We start from the raw sequence: 16,677 nt of genomic DNA on the forward strand, positions 1-16,677 counted from the left end.
AATAAAACTGCTAAAAATATGTTTTATAAATGTTTGCTTTTGTGTCGCTGGCCAAGGGAAAATGTATTATTATTTAAATTTAAAATTTAGCTTTTGTGCAAGTGAAAAAACGAAAAATTAAAAAACAAAAATTAAATTATTTCCACGTTATTCATTTATAGCTTTACAATTTTTTATTAGCTTATTTATTTCTTTTTTGCTCATATTTAATTTCAGCAAATTGAATTTGTTTTTATAGCAAACAGACAAAAAAAATTAAGTGCGTCATTTTAAGTCTGTGCAGCTTAGCCCAGAGGCTTTTATATAAAGGGACTTTTTTTTTTTTGTGTGCTACAAAATTCTAAAAATAAATTTTATTTAATAATAATTATATTTATTGACATGCCATCAAAAATATGATTCTTGAGGGCGGAAACACATATAACTAATACTAATTATAAAATAAATGCGATTTTATAATAATTAAGTTTAATTACTTGCCTATGTAAATAGAATTTTTAGGGACAGAATAATGTATGAAAATGGGATAATTTATTAATTAAATGATGTCCGCAGTTATTAATTAGCTGCTTAATATTTTTAGTAACTTTATAGATAAAGTTACAATTTTATTATTGAGTCAAGGTATTTTTTTATCATAATTAAACTATGATCAAACAAAAATGAAAAGCAATATACAATACATAGGCAAGTCATTCAGAGTATTATATATGTATATAATTTGAATATATTTATGACCTTTAGCTGACTTCATTATTCTTCAGAAGACAGCAATCATCCCTCGCTAAAGTTCCCCGAATTTCAAAGTATTATCATTTTACTCGCATATCTTATCTCAACTCGTTTGCCATTGGCCAATTTGGTTTCGCTAGTAACTAGGTAATAATTCTTTTATTGCCAAAATTTTAAAATATTTATAAGCAAGCAGCCTAGAGTGGCTCTTGCACTGCGTGATTTATTGCTCTTCAGGTTGGCACCGAAACCTTCTCATAATTAAAAAAGCAAATTTGCAATTTGCAAACAATTGGAAAAACAAAATTTATAAGCCAGTTAAATGTTATTAAATAACATTTGGTTCTCGATTCGAGCAGCTTTTCTTTTTTCAGATTTTGGGCAAACACATTGTCTAACATGAAATATATTTTAGTGTGTGGTGCACTTTTAATCTATTTATTTTTGCAGCTATTTCGCCTGGTCTTTTGTTTAGGCCACAAATGTCGACACGTTCTGGCACAAGTTTTTGCGGTTGTTGCAAAAATCGAAAATCTAGAGGGTAAAAAATTAAAAATAAAAATAAAAATGGTTTGCAGTCGCACTCATCCCTCGCTGTGGTTGCTGCTGGTGTTTGCTGCTCCTGCTGCTGCCCTTGCTGCTCCTGCTGCTCATGCTCCTGCTGCTGCTGCTGCTGCAACAGCCACTTTTCAAATTAAAACTGCCATTGTGCGTGCCCGTCTAGACCGCCCATTTATTTGCATACAAAGCTGCAGCAGCAAACAAAAGCGAAACCCCACTGACGGCAGCAGCAAACAGTGTGCAACAATATGCAATGTCCGCCTGCTGTTGGCTGGTCTTGAAAATGCGCAACACTCACATAACCAGGAATCGCTTGCATGAGGCATGAAATGCCATTTTTTTGTATATTGTTTTTAATGATAAACTGCGCACAAAGCGCCTGCCCTGGTCACAGTTAAGACTGCAGAGAGAGTGGGTGGTGGAGTGGGTGGGGGATCCACTGAAAGTGGATGAGGTGGCAATGGCAGCTTTATGTATTGTGGCATGAGTATTTAATCCGCTGACAGCGGTACGAGCACGTGATAACGGTAGTCGGGTTCTTGGCATAAATCATTGTGCATTTTGGCGTGTGTAATGAAAATGCTTAACAGCTACTTAAAACGCAAAACAGAAAAAAAAAAATGGGAAAAATAACACGCACTGCAAAAATAAAGCAAAAAGCCGGCAAAGTGGCAGCTGTGGCAGCTGCCGCAATACAATACGCGTGTAAATGACACTTCAAGCCGCATTACATGACGCCCACTCGACAGCGGCAAACAACAAATGAGCAAAGGCGCGCACGAGCTGGGCTCATTTCACATTTTGGGGTTGGCCAAGGTGACAATGGTGTCATTAAAAGTGCCAGACCATTGAGAAACAAGCAAACAAACAAAGAAACAACATACAACATACAACATCCGAGCAGCCGAGCAGCCGAGCAGCTGTCACACTTGACGCGCTGACAGCTCAGCGCTAAGGACGTGCACTTGGCTTTGCACCACAGCCAAAATGCACGAAGATGTCAGCCAACATTTAAATTAGCCAACATTGGCAAAATCTGTTGCATTCGACCATAAAGTCGACTGTGTGATACTCTATAATGACAACATTTGTCTAGGTATACCTATAACGAATGTCTTTTCCATATGTGTGTTCTGCCAATTTTTCTTTTTTTTTTACTTTTACTGCTCTGCTCTCTCTTCCCATCATATTTCTATATTTTTACTGTTGCTTCTCGCTCTCTCTCTCTTTCCTCTTCACTCCATTTGTGGCACTTCCTGTCGAACATTTCTCTGTCAGTTCGTATCGCACTTTGACTCTCTCTTTCTACAGCCATTGTCTTTCTTTTTCACATATTTCATTCCATAATATCAATTTGTTCGCAGTTTCTATTTGTATTTATTTTTTTCTTTTTTATGATCTCTAAAGATATTTTATCTCTCCGTCTATCCCTCTCTCTCTATCGCTCCTCCCTCTGTCTCTCTCGGTCTCCATCAGCCTCCTTCACTTTCTCCCTCATTCCTGTCTCACTCCCACTTTCTGCCTCACCGTCTCCTTCACTATTTCACACTTTCTTTAACTATATTTCTCATTCTTTACCTCACTCTCTCTCTCTCTCTCTCTCCCTCTCTCTCTCTCTTTCTCTAACTATTTTTCTCTCTTTTTGAATATTTAATACATTTTATTCAAAAACTAATAAACTCTCTTTTGCTCTATGAATACTGTAAGATCAGCACATGAGCTGCGCTGTCACTGCCCCCTTCTCTATCTCACCCTCTCTCTCTCTCTCTCTCCCTCTCTATCTGTCTCTCTGCCTTTATCACCCTCTCAAGAGGCTACGTTGTGGCTTGCCACAGCTTTTGTGCCATTAGCAGCAGCTGCCACGCCCACTGCCTCCACACACCTTAGCAAAAAGTTGCAGGCATTGCCCGCCTGCACTTTATACTTTTTTGATTAATCGTTCGAGTTGTGCGCCCAAACATAAGCAAAAAGAACAACAGCTACAACAACAACAACAACAAAAGGGGAACATTTTCTTTTTAAGCCGCGAGATGTTGACGTTATTTCTCTAGAGTTGCTCGCAGCATGTTTTACCTTATAAATCTTGTTTGCCCTGTCGCATGATATATGAGACACAACGCACATCTACATACGCTCTATGTGCAGGTGTGTGTGTGTGTGCGTGTGTGTGCGTGTTGCTGGCTTGTTGTGATAAATTTGTTGGCAACTGTGAATTTCTGCCACTTTTCAAAATTTGTTTTGCCAGCTTTTCTCACATGAAATTCTTGGCACTGATTTCCAGCCAGCGCGCGCACCTCAAACCATTTTTGATAAATGAATTGAATTTCAACCTGATTGTTTGCCAATTGACTGCGAGCTGACTGCAGGTCTTACTTGACTACCTGTATTACGCCCCTAATGAGCTACCAAAATTTATTGGCCAACAAGCAACAAGAACAACATGTGGGAGAGTGTGAGACAATGGCTGACTTCATTTCACTTACAATGAAGAATGAATTACTCCTATAGGGATTTCCTAGAATTCAAATGCTGTGTGTATGAGTTTTGAATGTAAAGAATTAGGTTTTCAAGCATTCTTACACATGATGTGAAGATATTAAAAATTAATCTGTTAGCACATATATAAAAATTGTTGTAGCTGAAGACTATATAATGAATGCAAAAAATATAATTTATAATCGAATTCAATAAACATAAAAATACTCAATTTTTACAAATTTCGTTTATTATTATTGACTAGCAGAAATTTTAGGAATTTTTAAATAATATTTAGAAAAAATTCCTAAGCAAATAATATGTATATTGTATGTATTTAATAAATATATATTTTTTATTTCATATATATACATATCAACATAAATATTAAATATTTGTGCAAAGATGCCAAAGACCTAACTTATTTATTTATTAAAAATTTATTATAAATATATATTATTACACTTTTATATAATTATTTTTTTTATTTTTTAATAACTAATTAACGTTTTTATTATAAATATTATTAAACTTTTATATAAATCTATATTTTTTTTTTTACTAACTAATTAACTTCTTTTATCATTACAATAATAATAAGTTTTATTTAAATTTTATTTTAATTTTTTATTTATTTATACTTATTACTATACTTATTAGATTATTAGCTAATAAGCTTTTCTAATATTAATACCAAAGATTCAAACCTCTCTTTAGAAATTTTTATTTTACTCTTTTCGAACTTAGTTTAAACCTCTACCAGAACCTTCCAAAGTCGACTTCTGTCGGTTCTCTGCATAATTTTTTTTTGCCACGCTAGAAAGTAGTGTTGCTTTATCTGATTTTCTCATTCCATCAATCAAATATATATCGCAACGAAATTGGTTTCATTGACATTTTGAATGTATTTACCTGCAGCCGAATCAATTGTTTTTTTTTTTTTTTTTTTTTTTTTTTTTTTTTTTTTTTTACTTTCTAATGAAGCTAGACAAAGACTGCTTATGAGGTTGATATATCATTATAAATTTTTAAATGAATTTGTGCTTAATTACTTCTTTTTTCTAGGCCTAAACGACCAATATATGAAAGAGAAAAAAAAAAATAAAAACAAGTTAAAAAATTCTTAGTAATTAGAAAAACATATAAAAAATTATATCTACAAATGCAATTAAAATACAAACAAGTAAATAAATTCTAAGTAATTAAAATATATATGAACATTTATATTAACGAATGCAATTAATTAAATAAAAAAATAATAATAATAATAATTAACAACAATATACAATATATTAATGGAAATTGCTATCTCTCAAGGCCCTCAGATAAGGTCCCAATTATTTTCTTGTAAAAGTAAATGAATAAAGTTCAGTACACAATATATAAATAAAAAAAATAAATAAAAATAAAAAAATTAAAAAAAAAAAAAAAAAAAAAAAACACAAGGCGTAATGTGTTTTACCATTCATAAATTGCTCAAATTGAATAACAACTGACCGAGGAAAAAATAATTGGAGGAAACGATAAGAGAATTATATGGAAATGCTCTGTACATTATCATGAACTGATTAAAAAGTTTTATAGTCGATGATGGCATGGGCCGATTCCCCTATTGCTTCTGAGAAAGTGCACAGACAGGCTTCCATCATGACGTTTGCCAGATAAACGTGTGAACGAGCAATGGGAAAATCATGCGATTCTATCGATGTGGTGCTCGAGAATTAAGCAGCAAATCAATTAAGCCCTGACTTAAATTCGATTTGATTACAAATTGGTTTTACAAGCGCCCCGATGATTCAGTCGGGGTTTTTATATGTATGTATACAATTTAAAAATAAGCTCTTATATCATATTTGTGGTACGATAAAAATGCAGACAACAAGACACCGTTTTGAAGCTGTCTGATAAGGCAGCAACTAATGGGACATGAACACTGATTATTAGTGTATGTCTAACTGTACATATATGTATGTGTGTGTTTTATCATAGCTGGCGCTTTACACAATAACCTCGGCCACGATATCACTGCAGAAGGTTGTTCCTACTTGTATTAAAACTGCACAGAAGCCAATTAAGCCTGCCAATTGTCTTGTACATTTCCCCTATCTAATCGAATGTTGCAAAAAAGAGGAAGAAGAAGAAGAGAAACGATACAAAGAGCAGAAATCAGAAGATATTGTTGCAGCATTTAGTCAGCTATAAAAGCAACTGAAACATTGAGATGAGCAATTAGTTAGCACTCGAGAAAGCAACTGGAATAAGATGAAATTGTTAACACGCATTCTACTGCTCGCCGTCACAGTGCTGGGCGTAAGTAATCGACCTGGGAGAGACCAATTTGCATTTAATTACAATTGAATTCGCTGTTGGCTCCATTGCAGGCCAGCGCCTGGCCCCGCATGGCCGACGAGACGACTCTGCTTCGCATGGTCATGTCACAGCTGGGCGTGCCGCTGGCTCAGCCGCGCGCCCTAGCGTCTGCTGGTGAGGCGACCTGCTTCAGTCGGTACACCAATGCGACCAGCAAGATCGGCTCGGATTTGGCCAGCAAAACCACCAAGTGCGAGGATGTCGCCAATCGCACCGTCGTGGAGAATGTCCAGCGCAGCACTGCCACCGTCAACACCATACGCAGCCAGCAAATTGAGCTGCAGAAGAACCTGCAAAAGTGCCTCAATGAGACAGACAACCAGCGCTTCATCAACTGCACCGTGTCGACAGTAAGTGCAGTCCCCAATTTATATAGGTATTTATAGCTAATATCGCTTTTATAACTGCTTAGCTGGATAGGAACTTGGAGCTGCTGGATAGCTGCAACACTTTGGCTTATCAGACCCAATCGCAGTTTGTATCGAATGCCTCTGTGGTGGAGACTCAGCGCTCTAGCTGCATACGGGCCGCCGTGAGTGAATCGAAGGTGAAGTCCATTGAGGCAGCCAACAATTTCGATATGTGCATGGTCAAGGTGTCGCAACAGCGTGAGCTGCCCGCCCAGCCGGAGGAGCAGAAGCTGGAGCAGAAGCACCTACAGCAGCAGTTGGAGCAGCAGCCAGAGCAACAAGTGGAACAGAAACCTGAGCAGCCATTCGCACAGCAGCCATTCGAGCAGCAGTCCGCTCAGCAGTCCGCTCAGCAGCCCGCTCAGCAGTCCGTGGCCGTCGAACAGTCAGCCAACTAAATGTGAGCTATAGAATTTATGGCAACAACTTCAGTTTTATTGCCGCTGAATAAAGAGCTTTAATATTCAATATATTTATATACTCATATATTACTTGACCTCCTCAATATGCCGTTATCGAATATCAAGATCTAATTAGCCACAAGTCAATGGCTCCTATAAAACAATAACAATTTATAGCTGCTGTCAAAAGGCACTGAGAATTATTCACAATTATCTAATTAGTCATATGTATATGTTTATACATATATATGTATGTGTGGCTAGATAAATGTAATTATCAATCAGGGGCTTTGTGGCCTTATCACTTGGCGGACACCTTGCCAAAAATTACTTTGTTGGCTGTGATTTTTCATAGCGGTAATAGCGATAAGGCCAAAAGCAAAAAGCAAAAATAGAAAGTTGAAATCGTCATCGTGTTTTTGATTTAAAATGCTTGGCCAGACCCAGTGACCAAGTCATTAACGAACGAAGGCCTCAACATGGAGGTTCTCTGCAAAATTTTTGTGCTTTTTGCACTGTTATTCAGCGCAACGGTATGTAGAATGGATATTACTTAATTGGCACCTTTACCAGGTGCATATTTGTAGGGAAAGTAATGCCAAGACTAAATATATTTGTGATTCACTCATCATATCTGTGTTCTAAATTTATCAATTGTCAAATATTTTTAAAAAATTATTAATTTGAATTTAATTAAATTTTATATCTATGAAGTGCTTTATGATTTGTTGATAAACTTGTGAAGTGAACTATAAATAAAAAAAATAAAATAATAGATTAAAAAGCAACGAGAAAAGGATCACTAAACAGAGTCAGAGTAGATACTACTCTTAACCTACAAGCTATTCATATACCTATAAGGAACTTTATCAAACATTAAATGATTGGCTCCATAACATATTGAACATACAACTCGGTATAATGCCAGCCTAACCTCAGAATTCCGCTTATCGAAACCTCTCTTAATTTACAGACATCTGAGCCCATTCAATCGAGCCTATCAAATGAGCTGTTCGATGCCATCGTTGGAGATCTTCAATTACCCCAAATTGGTATACTCAGTGATTTGGATCAGTGTACGGCCAATTTTCAGGTCAGAAATGTGGAGATATTAATGAATGCGGGCAACAAGCTGCGTCAGTGCGCCAATTTGGATCAAACCCAGTTGCAGAGCTATTTGCAACAGCCGAGCTCCGATGGAGTGAGGGCTGCCTTCCAGCAGCAGCTGGCCGGTTGCAGCACGCGTAAATGCTATACGGATTCGGTGAGACAGCGAGGGAAACAACAAGCAAACGAGCGGGTTACTAATCAAAGGCTCTTTAATTTAGGTCATGAATCTGTTTGTCGGTGTGCGTCCCATGCTGAAGCAATTCTGGCTGACGGAACGCTGTGTCATGTATGAAATCAGCAGAACTCTGCATGCACTCGAAAGGTCATTCGGAGTCCTTGAATATTGCATTGGAAGTGCTTTTGCACCCTCTTGGAACTCAAGCACCCCCAGCTGGAATCAGACGACTGACGGTCCCCAATGGAATTTGACTACTCCTACTCCACCCAGCTGGAACTGGACTACTCCTACTCCACCCAGTTGGAATGAGACTACCCCTAACTGGAACTGGACAACTCCCGGAACACCAAGCTGGAACTGGACTACTCCTACCCCGCCCAACTGGAACTGGACTACTCCTACTCCACCCAGTTGGAATGAGACTACCCCTAACTGGAACTGGACAACTCCCGGAACACCAAGCTGGAACTGGACTACTCCTGGAACACCTAGCTGGAACTGGACTACTCCCGGAACACCTAGCTGGAACTGGACTACTCCTGGCCTGAATGAGTCTACCCCTAGCTGGAACTGGACTACTCCTGGAACTCCAAACTGGAACTGGACTACTCCCGGAACACCTAGCTGGAACTGGACTACTCCCGGAACACCCAGCTGGAACTGGACTACTCCTGGCCTGAATGAGTCTACCCCTAGCTGGAACTGGACTACTCCTGGAACACCTAGCTGGAACTGGACTACTCCTGGCTTGAATGAGTCTACCCCTAGCTGGAACTGGACTACTCCCGGAACACCAAGCTGGAACTGGACTACTCCTGGCCTGAATGAGTCTACCCCTAGCTGGAACTGGACTACTCCCGGAACACCAAGCTGGAACTGGACTACTCCTGGCTTGAATGAGTCTACCCCTAGCTGGAACTGGACTACTCCTGGAACACCAAGCTGGAACTGGACTACTCCTGGAACACCAAGCTGGAACTGGACTACTCCTGGCCTGAATGAGTCTACCCCTAGCTGGAACTGGACTACTCCCGGAACACCTAGCTGGAACTTGACCACTCCTGGCTTGAATGCGTCTACCCCTAGCTGGAACTTGACGACTACAGAGACACCCGCCACAACCACTCTAAGCTGGTGGGACAAACTGATGAATGACCTCGGGCTCTAAAGTGTGGCGGTAGAGGGCATTGCTGTGGGGCAGCACCTCTAAATTAGATATTAAGCAAACTAAATAATAAATTGATCAGCATTGAAATGTGTTTACTTGATAAGACTTGCCAGACTTGTAATTTGGTCCGCACAGGGCAATGAATGTCCAGTAATGTGATAAGCCAGCCAGAGAAAAAGCGAACGAAAAAAAGTGTTTATGGCAGTAAAAGTCCGCAAATAGGACACGCCCACATAGCTGCGGCTCGACTGAGCCGCCGTCTGATTAAGATTTATTAGCCAAACCGGGGGGCCACGTGTCGCAGATGGCAGCACAAAATGATGGATCTGAGCGAAGCGTCAGCAAAATATTGCACAAGGACAGGGGCAAACACGGAATCACGGGGGTGAGGAGCAATATGAAGCTGTGTCAATAAGTGCGGCAGAAAAAAAAAACCAAAAGTGAGAGAGAACTGGCAATAATTAGTTACACTCGGCGTGGCTAAATAATGAGCTGGCTGTCAGCATCTTGTGGTGCAGGTCAGATATCTGGCTAAATGGACGAAGATCCACATAAAAGGCAAATCAAATAATCATAGTTAAAGCCAAAAGTTAAGCTTGGAGCTGAAGTTATGCCAAAAGTTTAATAATTGCGTTGAGCGTTCAATGTTAGGACGAGCATATTATTCAACGCACTCTGACAGTTCTGTCAGGTCGAGAATTTGCATAGCCATTGAGCGCAGTGCAGTGTATATAGCACGTGTGGTTGCATGTGGGTATGAGTGTGTGTGTGTGTGTGTGTGTGTGTGTGTGGGAGCGTGTGTATGTGCTGTGCATACAAAGGGAATCCTCACCTAAACAATGAGAGTATGCGCAAAACTTTTAACCTCAGCGTCAGTAGATAAATCACGTTGGATCATCACCCTCAGCATTCATTGTCCATACCGCAGCGCCATTATGTGACCTACTATGTCTGTGTGTCTGTGTGTGAGTGTAGGTGTGCACACACGGACACACACTGCAGGTGCTGCACATTCAATGGCGATTTGCGGCCTGGTCTGGTCTGGTGTTAAACCTGCTGCCATTGCCAGCGCCAACGCCACTGACCAGAGTCCAGAAACCAAAGCCCCGAGGCTGGCTGCCCTTGCCTTGGCCAGAACGATAAATTACCGCAGAAGCTGTGTAAATACTTCTCTGCTAACTCTTCTCGCTCTCTCCACCCCCTTACTATGTCGTTGTCGTTGTTGTTGTTGTTTTTTTTTTCAGTAATTGACTGACTTTCTGATTCGTGATCCAAGCTGAAAAAGTTTTAATGAAAATGCACAAATTCAAGTGATCAATTAACATTAATTGCAGAAGGCAAAGTTCATAAAAATTTCATCCGCCAATCACGAGAAAAGAGCATTCGATAAATGAGCCAAAAACAAAGCGAAACAGTGATTAGATAAGGCGCTGTACGAGTTAACTTAGCATGAGTAAAAAAAGAACAAACATAAAAAGAAATAGCAAAGTTAGACATAAGGAATATGTACTATGAAATACCCTGCACAAATTATGCAAAATAATATATAAGAAACGTTATTGTCTTCAAATGAAGAAATTTAGGTTGGCATTATAAATATTAAATTCAATCTTTCTATCTCTATAAGACATTCGTCATTTCATTTATAAATTTTATAAAAATATAAAAGTTGTATGTATTCTCTTAAAATATATTTTTTTGGCATTTACAATAGTATCTAAGCTTCAAGTATTATTTTAATATTCGTAAAATGCCTAATACAGTTTTTTAAGGTATTTTTAGTAAATCCTAACAGACTAAGAAAATTAATAAAAATTAGTAATTTATATATATTTTTCTACAAATTTTCTAAAAACATTTATATTATAATTCCTAAACTAAACAATTTTTTGGCTGTATATAATATCAGTCCAACTCGATTATAGATCATCTCTAAGCTCTCTCATAACAAGTTCTTGGCTTTCAAAATCCCCAAGAAATAACCAGATTAAAACTCCACGATTAACTGCTTAGCAAAGGGGCTTGTTTTTATAGATTAAGCTCATAAAGGCAAACTTTGACTGGGTTAAACCCTTTTTTTTCGTTTTGCAAATGTTTGGAGGCCTTGTAATTTTGGAAATCAAAAACTTTTTGAATATCTTGCTCAACATAAACGTAAACTTTAATGATATGAACGGTCGACGGACAACGGACAGACAACCACGCCTCCCCCTAAAACGACAATTCAGAATTTTTAAATAGGAGTCTGGCGCGCACAAAGCTAACTGAAAATTAGTAAGTCATTAAAAGCAAACGCCACGGTGCGACCTGCCAAAAGGCCAATAAGTGCACGAAAAGGTGTCCGAAACGAGGGGCGAGCGAACTTGGCTAAGAGCGACACACAGCAGCTGACAGACTGACGTTTAGGTAACTAATAGGCCTTATTTGCATGTTAATTGCTCTTGACTAAGTCAACAGCAGCAGCAGCAGCAGCAGTTGAAGCAAGTATTCTAATAAGGCCAACAAGAATAATGAGAGACGGGTGCTTGCTCAACAACAACAAGAACAGCAACAACAACAACAGCAAAAGTGAAGCGGTAAAGACATTTGCAAAGGCAACCAGAATGTTGCATGAACCCATCAGCAACCACTTGAGATGCGTGCGCGACGCTGCAAAGTAGGCAACACTCGTTAAAGCGGCGCCATTAAATTTGCAGGCGCTGCAGAGTATGCAACGCAGCCATTGCCAGCCGAAACCAAACGCCAGCCGCCATGTGGTCTAAACTTGTCCGTAATTATACGCAGATGCCTTTGAAGTGCCGGCCGAACAGCGGGTAGGCATCACGTCTGCCCTCGCCAGGTAACAACAGGTAGCCAAGTGCTGCAGTTTATTAAAGGTGTGAGGAGGTCTGAGAGAGATAATTTCAATGAATACTTAGTGTGAAATATTGGAGAATGTAATTTAAATAACTTAACCACAAAATTAGAAGAGCTAATTATTCATTTTGTGTGCAATATTGATATAGGTTAGATATAATATTGGGATACATAAAAAATTGACTGGAAGCAAAAAAAAAAATAAATAAATAAATAATAATAATATATACACATATTTAAAAAAAAATTATAAGTAAAAACATTATAATAAAAGACCAATAATAAAAAAACAAATATGAGTTATAGTAAAATAAATTAAAAGACGATAATATAGAATAAAGACAGCGAAATTGAACTTCGACTGAATATATTATTATTATTATTATTATTTTTTTTTTTTTTTTTAATTTATTTATTAGGAAGCACCAGAGCATCTTGTTTGCTCTATTATTTCATTTGCGACATATTTACAATCACTGGTTAAACTAATGTACAATGAAAATATTAAAGCGTTTTATTTCTGTTATGAGTATAAATTGATATCTATTCTCTACTGACTACAATTGTTGCTCATGATGTTTTATTGATATTCCAGATTATGCTGTATCAGATTAATATAATATAATTAAAACAATACAATCTTTAGAAATATTAAGCAGAACATAATTCTTGCAAAACCATGCAACCTGGCTAGTATTCTCTATCGGAAGTGTGTATGCTCACTTTGATAGGTAATGCCTTGGCCAATCTATTTTTACTTTGATCTGTGATATTCTGGAATGATGCTGCTTTTCGTATACTTATAGCTGTCCCAGGAGAGCGCTCTATCTCTCTCTCTGTCTCTCACTCTCCCTCACCCTCTCTTACCCAAAAGTAAGGTGAGTGAATCGCACTCTATCCCTCTATCTTTTTAGTTTGCAATACATAAGTATAAGACGCTAATTTTCTATTATTTATTTTTATTTTTAATTATTTATTTATTATTTTTTTTTTCTTATTACTTTTTTTTTTTTTTTTTGCTTTGCTCAACTCTTTAATTTTTCTCTTGCAACCAGCGCGGTCAACTAATTTACAGGATATCCATTCGCCACATTCAGAGTCACTCAGTCACATTTTATTGTTTAAACGCAAAATGTCGTGTCATTGCCATTAGCTTTGAAATGTGCACAGAGCGCCGAGCAAATAAATTGTGTTTATGTAGGTATTCCGTGGCTCTGATTGCGCCGTAATTGTTCCATTTGGGAAATGCGCGCTGCATATGCGAATATTTATGCAACTTTTTGGCGCATGCAGCGGGGCGTTCAATATATATGATGTCTGTCGGGCCGGCAGCCAACCAAAAACTCTACAAATTTGCACATTTCGCATTTATTTCGGACAATTTTTATGCATATATTTTGCACAACAATATTTGCAGAATGAACATAGAACCAGAAGAATAAAATACTAATTATTTAAAATATGCCATAGAAATTTGATTTAGTTTGATTAGAAAAGAGAGAGAAGAAAATTAATTTAATTGAAAATTTCTCAATTTATTTTTAGTTTGGTTTGAGCCAAGATTTGAATCGGTTTGGCTTGAGTGCATCGCTCAGTTACAAACAATTTAATGGCGATTGGCTGTGGCAACCGCAGTGTGGCAACCACATTAATTGCTCATAAAAATCTTGTCGCCCATTTTGTTGAATCGATCAAAGTTAATTGGCATGCGACCGCCATTTGCATGTCATGCATATTTAATAAACAAAAACCCAGCATAAAAACTGCAAACAGCAGTCAAATTAACATAACCAAACGGCAAACGACAAACGGCACGCAATCGCACATCGGAAAATATTATATAAACGCAAAACATAAACAATTACCAAAAGCAGGGAAAAAATAATATATTTCTCGCTGCGTGTTTTAACACAATTTGCGCATAGTTTGCCCAAATTGTAATTGTGGAAAGCAGGCGCAGGAGGAGGGGAGAGGTTAAATCAAATAAACCAAAGAACTACAATAAGTAATTCCAGTTAAATGCCCAAAAATTAGGCACATAAACTCACTTCAATTTGAGCGGCACGCAACACGCGGAAATCAACTTTCAATCTACAGCAGCTGGGGAAATCAAAATAACAACAAAAAAGAAAAAAAAAAGTATAATAATGATAAAAAAAAAAAAGGCAAACAAATAACAAAAGCGGATTCCATTTTTGGCACATCATAAATAAAACATTAATGCACAATGCGAAAGGAAAGAACTTGAAGAAATCTGTGAAAAGCTGAAGATCAAATACTCTTGTTGATGAGCTCATTTTTAGAGAGTAAAGATTACAATTTTATGGAATTAATTATACAAATATTTGATATTTTTATAATATAAAATTAATTAATTTAATAGTTAATCAAATTCAAATTAATAGTTATTCAAATTTACATAGTTGGATAGTCGCATAGTAAGACGAACTAATATACTCTATTCACATTAATGCCGTGTCAGTTTACAGCTCTTCAATAATTCAACATGTCATATCAAAGTTTTTCAGCATCTTTCCATAACTCAGAACAAAAACTTTTAAACTAGAAATGCGCGCACTTCATACAGAAATATGTCAAATGCTTTATATTTCTATATATGAAATGCTTTAAATAAAATATGAGGCAAGCTGAGATCTATCAAATGTGATTAGATGATTAAAAATTAAACGAGATCCATAAACAAACTACTTGAAATACTAAATTTGACTGGCCTTAGATTTTCAATCAATAATTTAAAATTTCTGGAAACTCAAATTCTGGGAAAAGTCTATGGCCCATCTAATACCTCAGCTCAATATAAATACTTTATGAGCACAAAATGCACATATCATGTCCATGTTATTGTACAATACCCTTACTCTTAGCTATTTATATGCCCGCTATATATAAATTTATATAAGTGCAAAATAAAACCCCTTTCTGGGAGACAAACTCTTTCTTTTTTTCTTTTACAGTTTTCAGTTGAGTTTTCGCAGTTGCCACGTGCCGTGGCTGCTTTTATGTGCCGTATACATTTTTAAAAATCGCATGCTATAAAAAATGTAATTTGTATAGTGCGGCAAGGTGTGAAGCAGGACCGAGACCATAAAATGGCAGCCAAACATGGCAAATGTATTCCACACGCAGTGCCAATACAATCACAACGATATGAGCGCGTCTGTCTCTGCTCAAGCGGCGCAAGCACACACAGCTAACTACTTACACGAGCGAGGGCTGTCCCAAAGGTTATTTTAACTGAATTAATTTTTAATTGAATTTTGGTAAGTTCAAGTGGAATTTGATGCACAGAAACTTAAACTTCTAGTATGTAGGTATATAATATATATATATATATATATATATATATATATATATATATATATTTTTTTTTTTTTTTTATTTATTTTTCCTTTTTTTAATTTTTAATTTTTTTTTTATTTTTTTATTTTGTTATTATTATTAATTTTTTTTTTTTACAAAAGATCTAAAAATATACTGCTTAAAGCATTGAGAAATATATTTTAGTTTCTTTAAAAATATATATTTATTTTTACGTGTATGTATATGCTGGTCTCTACATTGTGTTTACCTTTATCTTACTCTTAAAAATGAGAAATAGAAATAGTTTAAATAAGCCTTAAAAGCTTTATGATATACCCCGTATTTCATCTAGAACTATCTCAAATACATCATTTGATATTATTTCATTGCTTCATAATGAAAGTACAATCTAGAGATAAATGGAAATCAGAATCCATATTCTTCAAACAGCCCTCGCTACGCGCAGACATAAAGTTTCTTCAACTATTCGTATAAGTTTGCCCGCTGCTTTGCTTTTAAAGACTTTGTTAGTCTTTGGCATTAATGGGCCGCACTTGTGAATTTATGGGCATGGCCTGCGGCTGTTTAGCCAAATGCATAAAGCGAACGGGATGGGGCAAACCATTTAGGGAAAATCTTTAAAAACGATTTTTGCCTTTTATCAGCCAAGAATTGTGCAATTTAACAAGCCAACCTCGAGGCCATCTATTTAAAATGCGCACGAGTGTGAGAGAAAGAGAGAGTTCATTGATTAATTAACTATTTGAAGAGCCATCTGGTTTATCAGCTGATTGTTGTGCATTTAGTCAGGAACACCGCAGGCCATGTCCATAAATTCACAAGTGCTTTGCTAAGACTCTGCTGTTAAGCAGAGACAGAGCCAGATAGATGGAGAAAGGGGGAGGTGGGGAGGTAGATAGGTAGAGTGAGACTCTCTTAAAGCACTCGCTGCGGCAGCCGCATTGCCATAAATTTTGCACGCTTAATACAATGTCGCCTCAGCCGGTCCCCTATAATGGCCTAAGTAAGCGGTTAGCGGTAGTCAACACTTGCGGACGGGAGTCTTAGCCGCAAATGCGCGAGGATCTCAGCTCC

General features: G+C 37.2%; 2 protein-coding genes across 4 annotated transcripts; both read left to right on the forward strand.

Moving 5' to 3' along the window:
* Positions 1–5,918: 5,918 nt before the first annotated feature.
* Positions 5,919–7,020, forward strand: LOC108617491 (uncharacterized). Its single transcript, XM_018013302.2, has 3 exons — positions 5,919–6,078; positions 6,150–6,488; positions 6,551–7,020. Exons 1-3 carry the CDS (start codon positions 6,031–6,033, stop codon positions 6,944–6,946), a joined length of 783 nt encoding a protein of 260 aa, XP_017868791.1. The 5' UTR covers positions 5,919–6,030; the 3' UTR covers positions 6,947–7,020.
* A 308-nt stretch (positions 7,021–7,328) lies between these two features.
* Positions 7,329–9,510, forward strand: LOC108614884 (uncharacterized). Of its 3 annotated transcripts, none has more exons than XM_089470053.1 (4): positions 7,329–7,482; positions 7,923–8,213; positions 8,278–9,145; positions 9,176–9,510. In XM_089470053.1, the coding sequence occupies exons 1-4, from the start codon at positions 7,429–7,431 to the stop codon at positions 9,403–9,405; spliced, it is 1,443 nt and encodes a 480-aa protein (XP_089326179.1). In that variant the 5' UTR covers positions 7,329–7,428; the 3' UTR covers positions 9,406–9,510. The 3 variants fall into 3 exon arrangements, with proteins under 3 accessions (XP_089326179.1, XP_089326180.1, XP_017864593.2); XM_089470054.1 differs by having other exon boundaries at positions 8,278–8,797; positions 8,858–9,510; XM_018009104.2 differs by having other exon boundaries at positions 8,278–9,510.
* The last annotated feature ends 7,167 nt before the right edge of the window (positions 9,511–16,677 follow it).

This window comes from Drosophila arizonae, chromosome 5 (genome assembly GCF_054131065.1).
Source record: "Drosophila arizonae isolate 15081-1271.41 chromosome 5, UAZ_ARI_1.0, whole genome shotgun sequence".
Lineage (NCBI taxonomy): Eukaryota > Metazoa > Arthropoda > Insecta > Diptera > Drosophilidae > Drosophila > Drosophila arizonae.